Below are 22,142 nucleotides of genomic sequence, written 5' to 3'. Positions count from 1 at the left end.
TCGATGGCATCTTCGTGGGTGGTAAGCTTCGTAGGAGAAAGCTGAGCCACATCTCCGTACTGCCATGGCTTCCTTCCCTCTCTTCTCTCTCCTCCTCTTCTTGGCCCACATCTCTCCCCACGCGTCGTCGGCGGCGGAGACGGTTCTGGCGGGTGACCTCCTGGACGCGGCCCGCGCTTCGGGGTTCGCCGCGTGGCTGCGCAGCGTGCGGCGGCGCATCCACCAGCACCCCGAGCTGGCCTTCCACGAGTACCGCACAAGCGAGCTCGTCCGCGCCGAGCTGGACACGATCGGCGTGTCCTACTCCTGGCCCGTCGCCCAGACCGGTGTGGTAGCCACGATCGTCGGCGGCGGCGGGGCTGGACCCGTTGTCGCGCTCCGGGCGGACATGGACGCGCTCCCCTTGCAGGTACGCACGCTACCCGGTTCTGAGATATTTTCGTTGTTCAACTAGGGTCGGCAAGTTTATTTTCCAACAATTTGATCGACTGCGAATTGGCACAACATTCCGTTGACCACGCTTTTCAAAGTATGCCACTTAATCACCACTCCATGATTTTGCTACAATGAGAAAGAGATGAGAAAATTGTAATCAGGGGAAGAAGACAGGTCCAATCCAAAGAAGAGGTAAACTGAAAAGATCATGCCTATCAGCTTGTGGCGTTCTTAGAAAGGGGATTATACTGTGGCCGGCTCAACATTATTTGTAGCAACCTGTCTCCTCTATCCCCTGACACCCAATAGTACCTCAGCACCCATACTTTTTTCATATAATTTTGAAGCTTCAATCTATTTTATTTTTTGAATCAGAGAGTCCAATTTATGACCTACTCCAGTTATGACCTGTCTCTTCTATCCCCTGCCACAATATGCAAACAAATCATAAACTGAAAATTTGGATCAAAAGATAGAATTGACACAAACTTTGGAATCACCTGAAAAAGAAAGGGTGGGTAGGCCAGTATTGCACCTTCTACTCCAAAACACACCCTGTCAACTGTTCATTTACAGGTGGGCCACTATCCAAGTACCCCACATATCATAAGAGTAAACTAAATGAGTGGAGGGGAAGGAAAGATATTTTATCTGACACAGTATAGGAAGTACGAATAATTGTAAATACTCCCTCCATTCCATAATATAGTGCGCCCGCATTTTTTAAGATTTAAGTTCGACCATAAATTAACCAATGTGGATGACTGCGGCGGCAGCAAAAATTATACCATTGAAAACTTCTTTCGAATACGAATTCAATGGTATAATTTTTGCTCCCTTCACAGTCGCCCACGTTGGTTAAATTTATGGTCAAACTGAAATCTCGAAAAGCGCGGGGGCACTACATTATGGAATGGAGGGAGTAGCATTTTTTGGTCTTTTTTGGGCACGGATATTGTGGGATGAGCGGACGGCTCCGGGACACAGTAGAAACACCAATCTCGTGGCGTTCTGCCTTGTATTGCTATGGAATTATATGCATCATTATGCGGTTTTACTATCTCGATTATATGCATCAAATTGTATGTTAGTGTTCTAATTAAATTCTGGTAACAGTTATTGGCCAATTCCAATATGTATCTCGTCCAGTAGTGTTCTAATTAAAATATTTGCATTGTTGTTCTGTTAGGTGGTGAACTGGTTACACTAACTAAGAAACCAATCCGGACAATAGCCTATAGCAATCCTACATCATATCCATCATGTCATCATAGAATTGAATGAATGTTAACTAATCTAGAAGTGGGGCAAATATTGTAAGCATGACCATGGAGAAAACGGAAATATTATCTCCACTTGTAAATAGGTGATAGAAAGCGTTTAGTCAAAATTATGTAACTTTGAGACGTTTAGTCAAAATTTGTTAAGATAACTATGAGTTAGTGCTGCCATTAGCATGAAGTAACGTTCTGCCATTAGCATGAAGTGGCGTTGGATAATTAGTGCTTAGTGCTAGAATTCAGAAGGACTAGAGTCCTCTCTTGATTATCCATTATCTATTCATTTGTAACTGATGTTGTAACTCAAGCTATATAAGCAGAGCTCTGGCCGGTGATGTGTATCACGGCTTAAACAGCAATACCTTAGTTTACATGGTATCATGCACGTGGCGCCTGTTTCAAGCCATAAAGGGACTTCTGAAGTTTGCATAGATGACGAGGGAACCGCTGATCGATGTAGCCCGGCGGTTGATACATGTACACGTCTTCAGTCAACACACCATGCAAGAATGCATTCTGAAAATCAAGTTGTCGCATACTCCATTGATGAGTGACTGCAAGTGATAACAGAACACGAATTGTAGTGGGCTTCACGACCGGACTGAAAGTATCATCATAATCAATTCCTTGGCGTTGTTTGAATCCTTTAGCAACTAGACGAGCTTTGTACCGATCAACAGAGCCATCAGCCTTGTGTTTGAGCTTAAAAACCCATTTACTATCAATTATATTGAGTCCTGGACGAAATGGAACCAAACTCCAGGTTTCATTCCGATGCAAAGCAGCCATCTGGTCATCCATTGCAGCCTTCCAAGATGGATGCCGTGCAGCTTCAGTGTAGTTGGTAGGACCGACGTTGTCGTTTGAAGATGTTGTGCACACATACGTAACGGTGCCATCAGTGCGGATGTACGGCTTAACAATGCCGGACTGAGACCGAGTGTGCGGCCGCATCTGCTTCGGGACAGGAGGCGTCGGAGCCGCGGAGTCAGCGGCCGCGGAAGAACATGAGCTCGAGGTGGCGGGAGAATCTGAGCCAAGAGACGACCCGTAAGTGTCAGAGTCGGCCGCTGCAGATCCACGCGATGTTTGTTGAGAAGCCACTGTTGTTTCATGATCCATGCTTTGAGGCACAGATGACGTTGACGCCGAATCAGCAGCAGAATCTGCATGAACATCAAAAGAAACAGACTGCACATCGGCCATTAGATCATTAGAACTATTAGTACTTCCGCTTGGGGCTGGAACATGGGGTGGTGAATGTGTGATGGGAGGGAAAAGTTGGACGTATGGGAGTGTTGATGAATTGGCAGGTGCAAGCGTAGCTTCAAACTTACGAGCAAATGGAAAAACCCCTTCATCAAAAACCACATCACAAGAAATATATATGCGTCCAGTACTAGCATCAAGACACTTATATCCCTTGTGGTGTGAACTATAACCAACAAAGATGCATTCTTTGGATCGGAAAGCAAGTTTTCTAGAATTGTAAGGGCGAAGATGTGGCCAACATGCACAACCAAATGATTTCAACATCAAGGATCTTGGAGTATTGAGGTACTTCCTTGGCATTGAAGTTCAGACTGTTGAAGGTGGTCTTGCTCTTTGCCAGCGCAAGTATATACTTGACCTTCTTAAGAAGGCCAACATGGCAAACTCCAAGCCATGCATTACACTGATGGCAACAACAGAAAAGTTATCCAAACAGTATGGGACACCCTTGTCTTCAATTGAGGCCACACGCTATCGCAGTGTGGTTGGAGCACTTCAATACCTTACGCTGACGAGGCCTATATCTCGTATAGCGTAAATAAGGTCTGCCAGTTCTTACACTCGCCGACCGAAGCTCATTGGACAGCCGTGAAACGGATCCTGCGATATCTTCAGGGAACATCGTCATATGGACTCCTACTCCGGCGTTCTCCATCCGTTATGCTCAGTGCCTTCTCTGACGCTGACTGGGCCGGGTGCCCAGATGACCGACGATCCACCGGTGGCCATGTTGTTTTCCTTGGTGGTAATCTAGTTGCATGGAATTCTCGAAAGCAGCCTACTGTTTCTCGTTCAAGTACGGAAGCCGAGTACAAGTCCGTAGCAAATGCAACAGCAGAGCTTATGTGGATACAGGCGTTGCTTGGAGAACTTGGTATTCCAGAGAACAGACCGCCGTCCTTGTGGTGTGATAATATTGGCGCGACGTATCTCTCCATGAATCCAGTTTTTCATGCTCGCACGAAGCATATCGAGATTGATTACCATTTCGTGCGTGAAAGAGTTGCGAAAAAGGCACTTGAAATTCGGCATATCTCAACTCATGATCAACTCGCAGATATACTAACCAAACCATTGATGAGTCATCAGTTTGAAAGGTTCAGAAGCGATCTCAATGTGCTCCCCGCATTTCGATCGAGGGGGGATGTTAAGATAACTATGAGTTAGTGCTGCCATTAGCATGAAGTAACGTTCTGCCATTAGCATGAAGTGGCGTTGGATAATTAGTGCTTAGTGCTAGAATTCAGAAGGACTAGAGTCCTCTCTTGATTATCCATTATCTATTCATTTGTAACTGATGTTGTAACTCAAGCTATATAAGCAGAGCTCTGGCCGGTGATGTGTATCACGGCTTAAACAGCAATACCTTAGTTTACAAAATTATGTAACTTTGAGACGTTTAGTCAAAATTATGTAACTTTGAGACCTATATATAAGATTGGTCATTGCTGAGATGATTGGTTCAAATATCATTGTACTTATCATGAAAATTATTTTCTTAACATCATTTTTTTTTACTTTTTTTGAGCTAGTCACATTTTATTTATTGCTAACATATCTATATTAAAAGGTACTCTCTCCGTTCCAAAATACTTGACGTGGTTTTAGTTCAAATTATTTTGGAACGGAGGGAGTAACATTCAAGTAGAATGTTGGAGATAAGTAACAGCCAAATTTGAACATCTTAGAATGGTTCTGAAGAAATAGTATTCTACTACGTCAGCCGTTTATACACCTTTGACAGTGCCCTTCATTACACACTGAACAATTATACTTTTCTCACCACTTCACAGGAACTGGTAGATTGGGAATACAAAAGCCAGGAGAGTGGGAAAATGCATGCTTGTGGACATGATGCTCACACATCAATGCTTCTCGGAGCTGCTAAGCTACTTCATTCTTGGAAGGATTACATCAAGGTATTAGCCATTGTGTGGTCCTCCTAACACCAGATTTCTGTAACCTAACTCGGCAAGGCGTCAACTAGGGGGGAGGCAGCGCCCGTAGCCAATCGAGGTGGGCTGACCCAATTCGGCAGCACGCGCTGCGTTCGTTTGCTGGCTCCCTTTTTTTTTGTTCGTTTATGTTGTTGTTTTACGATTCTTTCCTTTCCTATTCTTTCAGGTTTTTTTTTTCGTTTTTTTGTCTGTTTGTTTTTTTGTCTTCTTTGTTCTTTGCTTTGAATACATGGTGAGCGATTCTTTAATATATGATGAACATTTTTTTAATACACAGTAAGCATTTTTGTAACATATGTTGAACATTTTTTTAATGCACACTAAACATTTTCATAATATATGGTGAACTCTTTTTAATACACGATGAACATATTTTTAGTATACACTAACTAGGTTTTGAATATTTAGCTCCGTAAAAAGCTGATTTTTGAGGAAAAAAGGACTAAAAGCAAAGAGGAAAAAACCCCACTAACTCCAGAGTGGGTCGGCCCATTTGCCCTTGCTTTTCAGGCGTTGCCTCCCTAGTTGACAACGCGTACAGGCGTCCAATAGGAGGTCTCACCTAACTCACGATAGTTGCTTTTTGTTTTCGTCAGGGTACCGTCAAGCTTGTCTTTCAGCCAGCAGAAGAAGGATATGCCGGGGCTTACCATGTCCTAGAAGAAGGTATTCTAGATGATGTATCCGCCATTTTTGGTCTGCATGTCGACCCAAGTCTTCCAGTGGGTACCGTCGTCTCCAGGCCAGGGCCATTCATGGCAGCATCGGGACGGTTTTTGATAACGGTCACTGGAAAAGGCGGTCACGCAGCAATGCCACACAATGCTGTCGACCCCATCGTCATGGTATCCTCTGCCATCATCAGCCTCCAACAAATCGTAGCTCGGGAGATCGATCCCCTCGAAGCCGCGGTATGTGATCCGCATAGAATGCGTGTATTAGCTTGCATTATACTGTCTCAAGTGTCCAGTCTATGTACGTTTGTCTTAATTTGTGCATCAGATAGGAGGTGTTCTTGGTGAATGATATGGTATCGTTTACATATTTTTCAGGTCGTCTCAGTAACATTCATGAAAGGAGGTGATGCTTACAATGTCATTCCTGAGTCAGCTTGCTTGGGTGGCACCTTCAGGAGCTTGACAACAGAAGGTCTTTCATATCTTAAGAAGAGGATCAAGGAGGTAAATCAATCAAATAAACACTTCCCGTCTCCAACATATCTCAGAAGCCGAGCTTAAACTAAAGATGTGCAACCGGTAACTTTATGCTTCTTTGGAAGATTGTGGAAGCGCACGCCGTCGTGAGCCGCTGCACTGCCACCGTCGACTTCATGGATGAGGAGCTCCGGCCATACCCAGCTACCGTCAATAACGAAGGGATGTACGATCATGCCAGATCAGTGGCAGAGGCTATGCTTGGAGAAGGCCACGTCAAGATGGGTGGCCCAATCATGGCCGCGGAGGATTTCTCCTTCTACACGCAGAGATTCCCAGGGGCATTTTTCATGATAGGAACCCGCGACGAGGCCATGGCAACCGCGGTGCATCCACTCCACTCCCCCAACTTTGTGATCGATGAGGGTGTGCTCCCGTTGGGTGCTGCCTTCCATGCTGCTGTGGCGATGGAGTACTTGAACAAGCGCGGAACCGTGGCAAACTAAACTAAATTACTGATGTTCGCTTGAAATTTAGGATGCCGCAGTTGGCAGCCTGCCGATAATTGTTAGGTCGGGTGTGGGCATTCATAGGTACGTATGAGCATAATAGTTGTTAGGATGTGATTGCGACATGGAGCTAAGCTTATGAGTGTTTACTGTTGTAAGAGCCTAACCTCAGTTTTCATTGTGCAAAGCTTTGCACGGCGTGAGTTGGCCTGGTTATGCAACTCCTTCCATTCGAAAGACAACTCGGAAAGTAAACGTTAGTCTCCACTTTTTAATTGAATATATTGATTTGGATACAAAACACTATTATCCTTTTGATAGAAAGAGTACCTTCTAATCTCCACCTTTAACCCGCATTGAAACCCGTAAACTTTTCTGAGATTAAATGCACAGAATCACCACAATCATGTCACAATTAGCGAAAAACCATCACTTTACGAAACGTGGCATTTCGCACCGCATCGAATTTTTGACTGTGCCAAAAAACATTGACCTACTTTTTGGGCACGTTTTGACGTGTGTAATTCCTCGTGAGCCGACAATGATAACGGTGCGGCGTAAATGACTGTAGACTGCTTTGTCGGAACAAATCCGAGCGCTCTCTTCCCCAGTCACTCAGTCTCCCACCCACCTCACTCTCTCACCTCTCTCGCGGGGCGTGGCGGCGGCGACATCTGTCGAAGGCCGTGTCGGATCCATTGACGATGGTGTGGTGGGTACAAAGCATCAAGCGCGGATGGCGGCGGTTAGCGGCATGACAGGGGCACCCGCTGAAGGAAATATGCCCTAGAGGTAATAATAAAGTTGTTATTTTATATTTCCTTATATCATTTTTTTGAACCAGGCATTACCCCTTTCCATTGCAAACAACGGAAATACAACCAGTTCCGAATACAGAGTCAGGAGGAGGGAAAAAGGTAAAGCGAGTTCAAGCATTACCAAGCATTTCCTTATATCATGATAAATGTTTATTATTCACACTAGAATTGTATTAACCAAAAACTTGATACATGTGAGATACATAGACAAAACATAGTGTCCCTAGTAAGCCTCTACTAGACTAGCTCGTTAATCAAAGATAGTTAAGTTTCCTAACCATAGACATGTGTTGTCATTTGACGAACGGGATCACATCATTAGGAGAATGATTTGATGGACAAGACCCATCCGTTAGCTTAGCATAATGTGTTGGGGAACGCAGTAATTTCAAAAAAATTCCTACGCACAGGCAAGATCCATCTACGTGATGCATAACAACGAGAGGGAAGAGTGTTGTCCATGTATCCTCGTAGACCGTAAGCGGAAGCGTTATGACAACGCGGTTGATGTAGTCGTACGTCTTCATGATCCGACCGATCCTAGCACCGAAGGTACGGCACCTCCGTGATCTGCACGCATTCAGCTCGGCGACGTCCCACGAACTCTAGATCCAGCTGAGTGTCGAGGGAGAGCTTCGTCAGCACGACGACGTGATGACAATAATGATGAAGTTACCGACGCAGGGCTTCGTCTAAGCTCTACAACGATATGACCGAGGTGGAAATCTATGAAGGGGGCACCGCACACGACTAAACAATCAACTTGTGTGTTCTAGAGTGCCCCTCCCCACGTATATAAAGGAGGGAGGGGGAGGCCGGCCTGCCCTCTCTAGGCGCGCCAAAGGGAGGAGTCCTCCTAGTAGGAGTAGGTCTCCCCCCTTTCCTAGTCCCACTAGGAATAGAAGGAAGAGGGAGAAGGAGAAAGGAAAGGGGGCCCGTGAAGGAAATATGCCCTAGAGGCATTAATAAAGTTATTATTTATTTCCTTATTTCATGATAAATGTTTATTATTCATGCTAGAATTGTATTAACCGGAAACATAATACATGTGTGAATACATAGACAAACAAAGTGTCACTAGTGCCTCTACTTGACTAGCTCGTTAATCAAAGATGGTTATGTTTCCTAACCATAGACAAAGAGTTGTTATTTGATTAACGGGATCACATCATTAGGAGAATGATGTGATTGATTTGACCCATTCCGTTAGCTTAGCACTCGATCGTTTAGTATGTTGCTATTGCTTTCTTCATGACTTATACATGTTCCTATGATTATGAGATTATGCAACTCCCGTTTACCGGAGGAACACTTTGTGTGCTACCAAACGTCACAACGTAACTGGGTGATTATAAAGGAGCTCTACAGGTGTCTCTAAAGGTACATGTTGGGTTGGCGTATTTTGAGATTAGGATTTGTCACTCCGATTGTCGGAGAGGTATCTCTGGGCCCTCTCAGTAATGCACATCACATAAGCCTTGCAAGCATTGCAACTAATGAGTTAGTTGCGAGATGATGTATTACGAAACGAGTAAAGAGACTTGCCGGTAACGAGATTGAACTAGGTATTGAGATACCGACGATCGAATCTCGGGCAAGTAACATACCGATGACAAAGGGAACAACGTATGTTGTTATGCGGTCTGACCGATAAAGATCTTCGTAGAATATGTGGGAGCCAATATGAGCATCCAGGTTCCGCTATTGGTTATTGACCGGAGACGTGTCTCGGTCATGTCTACATTGTTCTCGAACCCGTAGGGTCCGCACGCTTAAGGTTTCGATGACAGTTATATTATGAGTTTATGAGTTTTGATGTACCGAAGGAGTTCGGAGTCCCGGATGAGATCGGGGACATGACGAGGAGTCTTGAAATGGTCGAGACGTAAAGATCGATATATTGGACGACTATATTCGGACATCGGAAAGGTTCTGAGTGGTTTGGGTATTTTTCGGAGTACCGGGGAGTTACGGGAATACGGGAGAAGAAGTATATGGGCCTTATTGGGCTTTAGGGGAGAGGGAGAGGCAGGCCGCGCGCCCCCCAAGGCCTAGTCCGAATTGGACTAGGGGGAGGGGCTGCGCCCCCTCCTTCCTTCTCTTCCCTCTTCCCCTTCCTTGTCTCCCACTCCTACTACATGGAAGGACTCCTAGTTGGACTAGGAAAGGGGGAATCCTACTCCCGGTGGGAGTAGGACTCCCCTAGGGCGCGCCATAGAGAGGGCCGGCCCTCCCCTCCTCCACTCCTTTATATACGGGGGCAGGGGGCACCCCATAGACACACAAGTTGATCTCCAAGATCGTTCTCTTAGCCGTGTGCGGTGCCGCCCTCCACCATAGTCCTCGATAATATTGTAGCGGTGCTTAGGCGAAGCCCTGCGACGGTAGAACATCAAGATCGTCACCACGCCGTTGTGTTGACGGAACTCTTCCCCGACACTTTGCTGGATCGGAGTCCGGGGATCGTCATCGAGCTGAACGTGTGCTAGAACTCGGAGGTGCCGTAGTTTCGGTACTTGATCGGTCGGGCCGTGAAGACGTACGACTACATCAACCGCGTTGTGCTAACGCTTCCGCTTTCGGTCTACGAGGGTACGTGGACAACACTCTCCCCTCTCGTTGCTATGCATCATCATGATCTTGCATGTGCGTAGGAAATTTTTGAAATTACTACGTTCCCCAACAGTGGCATCCGAGCCTAGGTTTTATGCGTTGATGTTATGCATGAGTAGAACACAAGTGAGTTGTGGGCGATATAAGTCATACTGCTTACCAGCATGTCACACTTTGGTTCGGTGGTATTGTTGGATAAAGCGGCCCGGACCGACATTACGCGTACGCTTACGCGAGGCTGGTTCTACCAACGTGCTTTGCACACAGGTGGCTGGCGGGTGTCAGTTTCTCCAACTTTAGTTGAACCAAGTGTGGCTACGCCCGGTCCTTGCGAAGATTAAAACAGCACCAACTTGACAAACTATCGTTGTGGTTTTTGATGCATAGGTAAGAACGGTTCTTGCTAAGCCCGTAGCAGCCACGTAAAACTTGCAACAACAAAGTAGAGGACGTCTAACTTGTTTTTGCAGGGCATGTTGTGATGTGATATGGTCAAGATGTGATGAGATATAAGTTGTTGTATGAGATGATCATGTTTTGTTAAAGTTATTAGCAACTGGCAAAATCCTTATGGTTGTCTCTCTATTGCATAAGATGCAAGCGCCCAATAATTGCTTTACTTTATTGCTATGCGATAGCAATAGTTGCAAGAGCAATTGTTGGCGAGACGACCACGTGACGACACATTGATATAGATCAGAATGATGGAGATCATGGTGTCATGCCGGTGACGATAAAGATCATGACAGTACTTTGGAGATGGAAATCAAAGGCGCAAGATGATGATGGCCATATCATGTCACATATTTTGATTGCATATGATGTTTATCTTTTATACATCTTATTTTGCTTAGTTTGACGGTAGCATTTTAAGATGATCTCTCACTAATTATCAAGAAGTGTTCTCCCTGAGTATGCACCGTTGCGAAAGTTCTTCGTGTTGAGACACCACGTGATGATCGGGTGTGATAGGCTCTATGTTCAAATACAACGGGTGCAAAACAGTTGCACACACGGAATACTCAGGTTATACTTGATGAGCCAAGCATATACAGATATGGCCTCGGAACACGGAGACCGAAAGGTCGAGCGTGAATCATATAGTAGATATGATCAACATAGTGATGTTCACCAATGAAACTACTCCATCTCAGGTGATGATCGGACATGGTTTAGTTGATTTGGATCACGTAATCACTTAGAGGATTAGAGGGATGTCTATCTAAGTGGGAGTTCTGAAGTAATATGATTAATTGAACTTAAATTTATCATGAACTTAGTCCTGGTAGTATTTTGCAAATTATGTTGTAGATCAATAGCTCGCGTTGTTGCTTCCCTGTGTTTATTTTGATATGTTCGTAGAGAAAATTGTGTTGAAAGATGTTAGTAGCAATGATGCGGATTGGATCCATGATCCGAGGTTTATCCTCATTGCTGCACAGAAGAATTATGTCCTTGATGCACTGCTAGGTGACAGACCTATTGCAGGAGCAGATGCAGACGTTATGAACGTTTGGCTAGCTCAATATGATGACTACTTGATAGTTTAGTGCACCATGCTTAATGGCTTAGAATCGGGACTTCAAAGACGTTTTGAACGTCATGGACCATATGAGATGTTCCAGGAGTTGAAGTTAATATTTCAAGCAAATACCCGAGTTGAGAGATATGAAGTCTCCAACAAGTTCTATAGCTAAAAGATGGAGGAGAATCGCTCAAGTAGTGAGCATGTGCTCAGATTGTCTGGGTACTACAATTGCTTGAATCAAGTGGGAGTTAATCTTCCAGATAAGATAGTGATTGACAGAATTCTCTAGTCACCATCACCAAGTTAGTAGAACTTCGTGATGAACTATAGTATGCAAGGGATGACGAAAACGATTCCCAAGCTCTTCATGATGAAATCGATGAAGGTAGAAATCAAGAAAGAGCATCAAGTGTTGATGGTTGACAAGATCACTAGTTTCAAGAAAAGGGCAAAGGAAAAAAGGGGAACTTCAAGAAGAACAGCAAGCAAGTTGCTGCTCAAGTGAAGAAGCCCAAGTCTGGTCCTAAGCCTGAGACTAAGTGCTTCTACTGCAAAGGGACTGGTCACTGGAAGCGGAACTACCCCAAGTGATTGGTGGATAAGAAGGATGGCAAAGTGAACATAAGTATATTTGATATACATATTATTGATGTGTACTTTACTAGTGTTTATAGCAACCCCTCAGTATTTGATACTAGTTCAGTTGCTAAGATTAGTAACTCGAAACGGGAGCTGTAGAATAAACAGAGACTAGTTAAGGGTGAAGTGACGATGTGTATTGGAAGTGGTTCCAAGATTGATATGATCATCATCGCACACTCCCTATACTTTCGGGATTAATGTTGAACCTAAATAAGTGTTATTTGGTGTTTGCGTTGAGCATAAATATGATTTGATCATGTTTATTGTAATACGGTTATTCATTTAAGTAAGAGAATAAATTATTGTTCTGTTTACATGAATAAAACCTCATATGGTTACACACCCAATGAAAATAGTTCATTGGATCTCGATCGTAGTGATACACGTAATCATAATATTGAAACCAAAAGATGCAAAGTTAATAATGATAGTGCAACTTATTTGTGGCACTACCGTTTAGGTCATATTGGTGTAAAGCGCATGAAGAAACTCCATACTGATGGGCTTTTGGAATCACTTGATTATGAATTAGTTGATGCTTGCGAACCATGCCTCATGGGCAAGATGACCAAGACTCCGTTCTTCGGAACAATGGAGCGAGCAACAGATTTGTTGGAAATCATACATACTGATGTATGTGGTCCGATAAATATTGAGGCTCGCGACAGGTATCATTATTTTCTGATCTTCACACATGATTTGAGCAGATATGAGTATATCTACTTGATGAAACATAAGTCTGAAATATTTGAAAAGTTCAAATAATTTCACGGTGAAGTGGAAAATCATCGTGACAAGAAAAGAAAAGGTTTCTATGATCTGATCGCGGAGACAAATATTTGAGTTACGAGTTTGGTCTTCAATTAAAACATTGTGGAATAGTTTCACAAACTCATGCCACCTGGAACACCACAGCATAATGGTGTGTCCGATCGTCATAACCGTACTTTATTGGATATAGTGCAATCTATGATGTCCCTTACCGATCTACCACTATTGTTTTGGGGTTATGCATTAGAGACAACTGCATTCACGTTAAAAGGGCACCATCTAAATCCGTTGAGACGACACAATCTGAATTATGGTTTGGCAAGAAACCAAAGTTGTCGTTTCTTAAAGTTTTGGGTTGTGATGCTTATGTGAAAAAGTTTCATCCTGATAAGCTCAAACCCAAATCGGAGAAATATGTCTTCATAGGATACCCAAAGGAGACTGTTGGGTACACCTTCTATCACAGATCCGAAAGCAAGACATTCGTTGCTAAGAATGGATCCTTTCTAGAGAAGGAGTTTCTCTCGAAAAAAGTGAGTGGGAGGAAAGTAGAAAACTTGATAAGGTAATTGTACCTTCTCCCTTATTGGAAAGTAGTTCATCACAGAAATCTGTTCTTGTGACTACTACACCAATTAGTGAGGAAGCTAATGATGATGATCATGTAACTTCAGATCAAGTTACTACCGAATCTCGTAGGTAAACCAGAGTGAGATCCGCACCAGAGTGGTACGGTAATCCTGTTCTAGAAGTCATGTTACTAGACCATGACGAACTTGCGAACTATGAGGAAGCGATGATGAGCCCAGATTCCGCGAAATGGTTTGAGGCCATGAAATCTAAGATATGATCCATGTATGAGAACAAAGTATGGACTTTGATGGATTTGCCCGATGATCGGCAAGCCATAGAAAATAAATGGATCTTCAAGAGGAAGACGGACGCTGATAGTAGTGTTACTATCTACAAAGCTAGACTTGTTGAAAAAGGTTTTTGACAAAGTTCAAGGTGTTGACTACGATGAAAATTTCTCACTCGTAGCGATGCTTAAGTCTGTCGAAATCATGTTAGCAATTGCCGCATTTATGAAATCTGGCAAATGGATAAACAAAACTACATTCCTTAATGGATTTAAAGAAGAGTTGTATATGATGCAACCAGAAGGTTTTGTCAATCCTAAAGGTGCTAACAAAATATGCAAGCTCCAGCGATCCATCTATGGACTGGTGCAAGCATCTCGGAGTTGGAATATACGCTTTGATAAGTTGATCAAAGCATATAGTTTTATACAGACTTGCAGTGAAGCCTGTATTTACAAGAAAGTGAGTGGGAGCACTACAACATTTCTGATAAGTGTATGTGTATGACATATTGTTGATCGGAAATAATGTAGAATTATTCTGCAAGGCATAAAGGAGTGTTTGAAAGGATTTTTTCAAAGAAAACCTCGGTGAAGCTGCTTACATATTGAGCATCAAGATCTATAGAGATAGATCAAGACGCTTGATAAGTTTTTTTTTCAATGAGTACATACCTTGACAAGATTTTGAAGTAGCTCAAAATGGAACAGTCAAAGAAAGAATTCTTGCCTATGTTACAAGGTGTGAAATTGAGTAAGACTCAAAGCCCGACCACGGCAGAAAATAGAATGAGAATGAAAGTCATTCCCTATGCCTTGGCCATAGGTTCTATAAAGTATGCCATGCTGTGTACCAGACCTATTGTATACCCTACACTAATTTTGTCAAGGGAGTACAATAGTGATCTAGAAGTAGATCACTGGACAGCGGTCAAAGTTATCCTTAGTGGAATAAGGATATGTTTCTTGATTATGGAGGTGACAAAAGGTTCGTCATAAAAGGGTTACGTCGATACAAGTTTTGGCACTAATCCGGATGACTCTTAGTCTTCATCTGGATACATATTGAAAGTGGGAGCAATTAGCTAAAGTAGCTCCGTGCACAACATTGTAGACATAGAAAATTGCAAAATACTTATGGATCTGAATATGGCAGACCCGTTGACTAAACTTCTCTCACAGGCAAAACATGATCACACCTTAGTACTCTTTGGGTGTTAATCACATAGCAATGTGAACTAGATTACTGACTCTAGTAAACCCTTTGGGTGTTGGTCACATATGATGTGAACTATGGGTGTTAACCACATAAAGATGTGAACTATTGATGTTAGATCACATGGCAATGTGAACTAGATTATTGACTCTAGTGCAAGTGGGAGACTGAAGGAAATATGCTCTAGAGGCAATAATAAAGTTATTATTTATTTCCTTATTTCATGATAAATGTTTATTATTCATGCTAGAATTGTATTAACCGGAAACATAATACATGTGTGAATACATAGACAAACAAAGTGTCACTATTATGCCTCTACTTGACTAGCTCGTTAATCAAAGATGGATATGTTTCCTAACCATAGACAAAGAGTTGTTATTTGATTAACGGGATCACATCATTAGGAGAATGATGTGATTGACTTGACCCATTCCGTTAGCTTAGCACTCGATCGTTTAGTATGTTGCTATTGCTTTCTTCATGACTTATACATGTTCCTATGACTATGAGATCATGCAACTCCCGTTTACCGCAGGAACACTTTGTGTGCTACCAAACTTCACAACGTAACTGGGTGATTATAAAGGAGCTCTACAGGTGTCTCCAAAGGTACATGTTGGGTTGGCGTATTTCGAGATTAGGATTTGTCACTCCGATTGTCGGAGAGGTATCTCTGGGCCCTCTCGGTAATGCACATCACATAAGCCTTGCAAGCATTGCAACTAATGAGTTAGTTGTGAGATGATGTATTACGAAACGAGTAAAGAGACTTGCCGGTAACGAGATTGAACTAGGTATTAAGATACCGACGATCGAATCTCGGGCAAGTAACATACCGATGACAAAGGGAACAACGTATGTTGTTATGCGGTCTGACCGATAAAGATCTTCGTAGAATATGTGGGAGCCAATATGAGCATCCAGGTTCCGCTATTGGTTATTGACCGGAGACGTGTCTCGGTCATGTCTACATTGTTCTCGAACCCGTAGGGTCCGCACGCTTAAGGTTTCGATGACAGTTATATTATGAGTTTATGAGTTTTGATGTACCAAGGAGTTCGGAGTCCCGGATGAGATCGGGTACATGACGAGGAGTCTCGAAATGGTCGAGACGTAAAGATCGATATATTGGACGACTATATTCGGACATCGGAAAGGTTCCGAGTGGTTCGGGTATTTTTCGGAGTACCGGGGAGTTACGGGAATACGGGAGAAGAAGTATATGGGCCTTATTGGGCTTTAGGGGAGAGGGAGAGGCAGGCCGCGCGCCCCCCCAAGGCCTAGTCCGAATTGGACTAGGGGGAGGGGCTGCGCCCCCTCCTTCCTTCTCTTCCCTCTTCCCCTTCCTTGTCTCCTACTCCTACTACATGGAAGGACTCCTAGTTGGACTAGGAAAGGGGGAATCCTACTCCCGGTGGGAGTAGGACTCCCCTAGGGCGCGCCATAGAGAGGGCCGGCCCTCCCCTCCTCCACTCCTTTATATACGGGGGCAGGGGGCACCCCATAGACACACAAGTTGATCTCCAAGATCGTTCTCTTAGCCGTGTGCGGTGCCCCCCTCCACCATAGTCCTCGATAATATTGTAGCGGTGCTTAGGCGAAGCCCTGCGACGGTAGAACATCAAGATCGTCACCACACCGTCGTGTGACGGAACTCTTCCCCGACACTTTGCTGGATCGGAGTCCGGGGATCGTCATCGAGCTGAACGTGTGCTAGAACTCGGAGGTGCCGTAGTTTCGGTACTTGATCGGTCGGGTCGTGAAGACATACGACTACATCAACCGCGTTGTGCTAACGCTTCCGCTTTCGGTCTACGAGGGTACGTGGACAACACTCTCCCCTCTCGTTGCTATGCATCATCATGATCTTGCGTGTGCGTAGGAAATTTTTGAAATTACTATGTTCCCCAACAGCCCGGCCCCCCACCCAATTCGGATTGGGCTTGGGGGGGGGCTCCTAGGCTGCCTTCTCTTCTCTCCCACTAAGGCCCATTAAGGCCCATATACTCGGGGGGGGGGGGGGGTCCAGTAACCCCTGGTACTCCGGTAAATGCCCGAACTCATCCGGAACCATTCCGATGTCCAAACATAGCCTTCCAATATATCAATCTTTATGTCTCGACCATTCTGAGACTCCTCGTCATGACCGTGATCATATTCGGGACTCCGAACTACCTTCGGTACATCAAAACACATTAACTCATAATACTGATCGTCACCGAATGTTAAGCGTGCGGACCCTATGGGTTTGAGAACTATGTAGACATGACCGAGACTCATCTCCGGTCAATAACCAATAGCGAAACCTGGTTGCTCATATTGGTTCCTACATATTCTACGAAGATCTTTATCGGTCAAACCGCATAACAACATACGTTGTTCCCTTTGTCATAGGTATGTTACTTGCCCAAGATTCGATCGTCGGTATCTCAATAACTAGTTCAATCTCGTTACTGGCAAGTCTCTTTACTCGTTCCATAATGCAACATCCTGTAACTAACTCATTAGTCACATTGCTTGCAAGGCTTATAGTGATGTGCATTAATGAGAGGGCCCAGAGATACCTCTCCGATACACGGAGTGACAAATCCTAATCTCGATCTATGCCAACTCAACAAACACCATCGGAGACACCTGTAGAGCATCTTTATAGTCACCCAGTTACGTTGTGACGTCTGATAGCACACTAAGTGTTCCTCCGGTATTCGGGAGTTGCATAATCTCATAGTCACAGGAACATGTATAAGTTATGGAGAAAGCAATAGCAGTAAACTAAATGATCAAAGTGCTAAGCTAACGGATGGGTCAAGTCAATCACATCATTCTCTAATGATGTGATCCCGTTTATCAAATGACAACTCTTTGTCCATGGCTAGGAAACTTAACCATCTTTGATTAACGAGCTAGTCAAGTAGAGGCATACTAGTGACACTCAGTTTGTCTATGCATTCACACATGTACTAAGTTGTGACGCCCGGATAATTAAGCTACAGTAACCTCCTGCTAATGATGCCAGGTCATCACTCTTACTGTTGTTAATCCTCACTTGATCCAAGTCACTATTCAATTTCAAATTCAAATCTAAAGTCAATAATTCAAATTTGTCAAACTTCAAAACTAAAATGTTCAAAGTGTGGAAAATAATCCTTGGATAAATGTCATGTTGGAAACAACCTCTTTTGGATCCCCAAAGTGCCCCTGGAAAGTTTTTAGTGGTCCATCAACATTTAAAATTGACCCTTTCAATTTCTATAAATGGCTAGACAACTCCTTTTTGACTCTATACTTTTTGTTCCATCTCAATATATTGTGTTAGATTTATGTGCCAAGTTTTGTTCATAACAAAACTCATTTGGTACAAAAAGGAAATGCAAAAGGAAAAGAGAAAATGGAAAACAAAATGGAAAAAGAAAAGAAGCAAAAGAAAAAGAAACCCCCTGACTCCCACTTGGCCTAGCCCAGCAGACCAACCCAGTCGGCCTACCTTGCCCTCTCGGTCGCCCCCCCCTCCTTTCCTATTCCTATGTCACGGTTGCTACAGGGGCATGGCTGCCCCCGACCACCTCGCCGGCGACGCCAGGAGAGGATAACGCCTCCACCGAGGCCTCCCCCCTAGATATTTCTCCCGCATCCGCCGCATCCACTCGCCCATTTGCCCGCTCTCTCCCTCCTCTCGCTCGCTCCATCTTCCCCACAACGGCCGAGTGCCATTGTCGCCGTCTCCGCGTCGATTCCCCGGCCACCAGCCGCCCCGCGCTGCCGGAGGCGTCCAGGAGGACCGCCGCCGTCCGCTCTGTCGTCCACGCCCACACGCAGGAGCTGGGACCCCCTTCATCGCCGGGCCGACCCTTCTTCCTCCGCTCCGGCCACCACGAGCTCACCAACGACTCCGGCCACCTCGACTCTCCCTCGGGCCTTCCCAGCAACGGCGGTGAGCACTGCGTGCTCCCCTCCTCCTACCCTCGTTTTCTACGCCCGTAGCTGTCCTGCCACGTTACCGAGCTCCGCTGCCTGCCATGGCTGCTGCCTGCGCGCTGTGCTAACTCCGGCGCGCCCGCGACTGCTCTGGGCGCATGTCAGAGTGCCCGCGGCGCCGCCCTGTGCCCGTGTATAGTCCCCTTAGTCGCCCCGCCTCGCTCTCGATCGGGGCCCGAGCGCCGCCGTCCGCCGATGGGCTCGCCGTCGTCGCTGCGGTGCTCCTCCGGCCACGCCACCGCTGCAGATCGCCTCGCCGTCACACGCTCTTTCCAATGCACCCACGCGCAACCCTATCCATGCTCACGCTCCCCCTGGCCGCTCCACCCCGACACTCGCCTTCCTGCCCGAGTGCTGCGTGCTGCCGCAGCTGCCACGCCCTCGCACGTGCGTTTGCCCGTGCGTGGCCACGCCGTCGCCACTCGCGCCCCGTTCCCGCTGCTCTGCTTAGCCCGGCGCGGCGGCTCTGCTCTGCCCACGCCGCCGTCGCCCGCGCAGCCCTGCGCACGCCGCGCCTCGCTCCCCTCCCCGCTCCCCTGCCTAGCGCCACCGTGGCCCCTGCTTCCTGTCCCCGGCCGCCTCCGGCTGCCAGTGGCTACCGCCGCTGCCGACGCCGCTTGGGGCACCGGCCGGCCTGCCCCCCCGCATGCTGGGCACCTGGGTGCGCCCCGCCCCAGCGCCCGTCGCCCGCTAAGGCCTTAGGGCCTTTGACAGTTGGGGCCCCTCCCCCATTTTGTTAAAAAAGTTTTTAAAAAATATATTAATAATAAACTAATTAATTAATTAACTTAATTATAATGGTTTAATTAAACTAACCAATTAGTTAGCCTAATTAATCAAGTAATTAGTTAGGCGAGGCAATGACAGGGGGCCCCACCCCTGTTGGCCAGTCAAACGTTGACTGGTCAACTAGGACCCCCTGGCCCACCTGCCAGCCACTGGTACACTTGTGTGTACCCTACGCTAGGTGCCCCTAGCAATTTAGTCTTTATTTTTGAATTAATAATAGTTTCAGAATATTGTTTAAATCTTTAAAAAATTCATATAAAATAATCCTTAACTCGGATGAAAAAGTTCTATACATGAAAGTTGCTCAGAACAACGAGACAAATCCGAATACGTGGTCCGTTCGTCCGCCACACGTCCCTAGCATAGCAAACATGCAACCTTTCCCCTCCGTTTCATCTGTCCGAAAATGCCGGACTTCGGGAAAATTTTCCCGGATGTTATCCCCCTTCGCCAGTATCGTGTAGCACCGTGTTAGAACATGTCTAGCTTTGCCTGTTGTCCTGTTATGCATCTGTTTGCTTTGTATTTACTGTTTCTTCCCCCTCTTCTCTCTGGTAGACCCCGAGACCGATGCCGATGCCCCTGTGATCGACTACGTCACTGACGACCCCTCCTTCTCGTCCGAGCAACCAGGCAAGCCCCCCCTTTGATCATCCCGATATCTCCCATTCCATTGTCTCATGCTTGCATTAGATTTTGCTACTGTTATTGATTGCTCCTATTCTGATGCATAGCCTGCTTTTGTAACCTGCTTATTGTTACCTACCTATTTATCCTAAACTGCTTAGTATAGGTTGGTTAGTGATCCATCGGTGATCCCCACCTTGTCCTTGTTGCCCCTGCTTCATCATCGATGACTCGATCAATGTGATCAACGACCAGACCCGACACCTCACGTCACATCACGCCCCTTTTGTTTCTCGACTCTGCAAAGTTACCATCAAGTGTAGAGGGTGGAACCTCATACACACTCCTGATGAAAACTCTGTAGTGTAGCTATTCGGTCGTGGTTAACGAGGGTGGTTCCTCCTTCACCACTCCCGATACGTCTCTATCGTGCAACCCCTCAAGTGTGAACCTCGAGGGTGGTTCCTCTTACGTTCACCTTGATGATTACATCGAGTGGAATTCACCGAGGGTGATTCCTCAGGTTTCCCCCTTGATGTTTGGACACACGGTTACCTTGACTTTACTTGAGACCTTTGTTGAAGTCGGGTCGGCCCTGAGGGGTACCCGCGAGTTGATGTGAAAGTCAGGCGGGACCGGAGAGCACCCGTGAGTTTTCCACGTGGCACAGCTGGGAATTTTTGGCCCTTGCCGTAAGTCCATGAGACGGGGCGACGGGGTCACATTATCGTGAGTCTCTACTCGTCTTCGCGAGCCCCCAATGCACTAACATGTTTGGGTATTTGTTCTGAGTTGGCCTTTGGCCTTTACGCACTAACCACCATGCGAGAATAGATATGGGCCTCAATGTCGTAGTATCAGCCGAAGCTTTGTCAGACATCCAGTTCAGCATTGTGGCACGGTCGGATCGTGCTGGCCATCCAAGGCGGTGCTGGTATCCACCGTGCACACAATGACACGGAGTGCAATGGGCGATGGGCCCAAGACCCCGGAGTGCTTAGGATGTAGACCGGCGGGGACCTCTCTATTGAGCCTAGGTAGGGCTATGATGTGTTGATCTTCCGAGGCCGGGCATTGACCCAGAAAAGTGTGTCCGGCCAGAGTGATCGAGCGTGTTGGGTAACGTGGTGCACCCCTACAGGGAAGATATATATTCAAATACCGTCTCCACGGTAATGGACGTTCAGACTTGTATCCTGATCTTATATAACTAGAAATGGATACTTGAAACATGTGATGGATATGTGGCTCCGAGATTGCTTTCTCGCAGGGAGTGGACGAAGGATCTCTAGGCGTTATTACTACAACATGTTTGTTAAATATAAACTGCTATTCTTTACTCTTCTACATGTTGCAAGATGCTTGGAGCTGCTTGAAGATGCTAGTCTTCGATAGGCTAGGGCTTCCCCTCTATTCTGGCATTTTGCAGTTCAGTCCACAGATACAACCCTTCCATTTGATACCAATGCATACTTAGTATAGATCTGATGCTTGCGAGTACTTTGGATGAGTACTCATGGTTGCTTTGCTACCCCCTTTTCCCCCTTCTATCTTCTTTCCGGTTGTTGCAACCAGATGGTGGATCCCAGGAGCCAGATGACACCGCCGATGTCTACTACTTCCCGATGGTGCTTGCTGCTATGTGGAGATCGTCAACGACCATGAGTAGTTAGGAGGTCCCAGGCAGGAGGCC

General features: G+C 45.7%; 1 protein-coding gene across 1 annotated transcript; it reads left to right on the top strand.

The window, feature by feature from the left end:
* Positions 1 to 6,909, top strand: LOC125508268 (IAA-amino acid hydrolase ILR1-like 7). The gene is made up of 5 exons (XM_048672916.2): positions 1 to 409; positions 4,781 to 4,906; positions 5,542 to 5,856; positions 5,998 to 6,126; positions 6,225 to 6,909. Exons 1-5 carry the CDS (start codon positions 65 to 67, stop codon positions 6,603 to 6,605), a joined length of 1,296 nt encoding a protein of 431 aa, XP_048528873.1. The 5' UTR covers positions 1 to 64; the 3' UTR covers positions 6,606 to 6,909.
* The last annotated feature ends 15,233 nt before the right edge of the window (positions 6,910 to 22,142 follow it).

Source organism: Triticum urartu, chromosome 5A (assembly GCF_056163025.1).
Source record: "Triticum urartu cultivar PI428250 chromosome 5A, HENAU_Tu73, whole genome shotgun sequence".
In the NCBI taxonomy this organism is placed as follows: Eukaryota; Viridiplantae; Streptophyta; class Magnoliopsida; order Poales; family Poaceae; genus Triticum; species Triticum urartu.
This window is presented reverse-complemented; position numbering and strand designations above follow the sequence as displayed.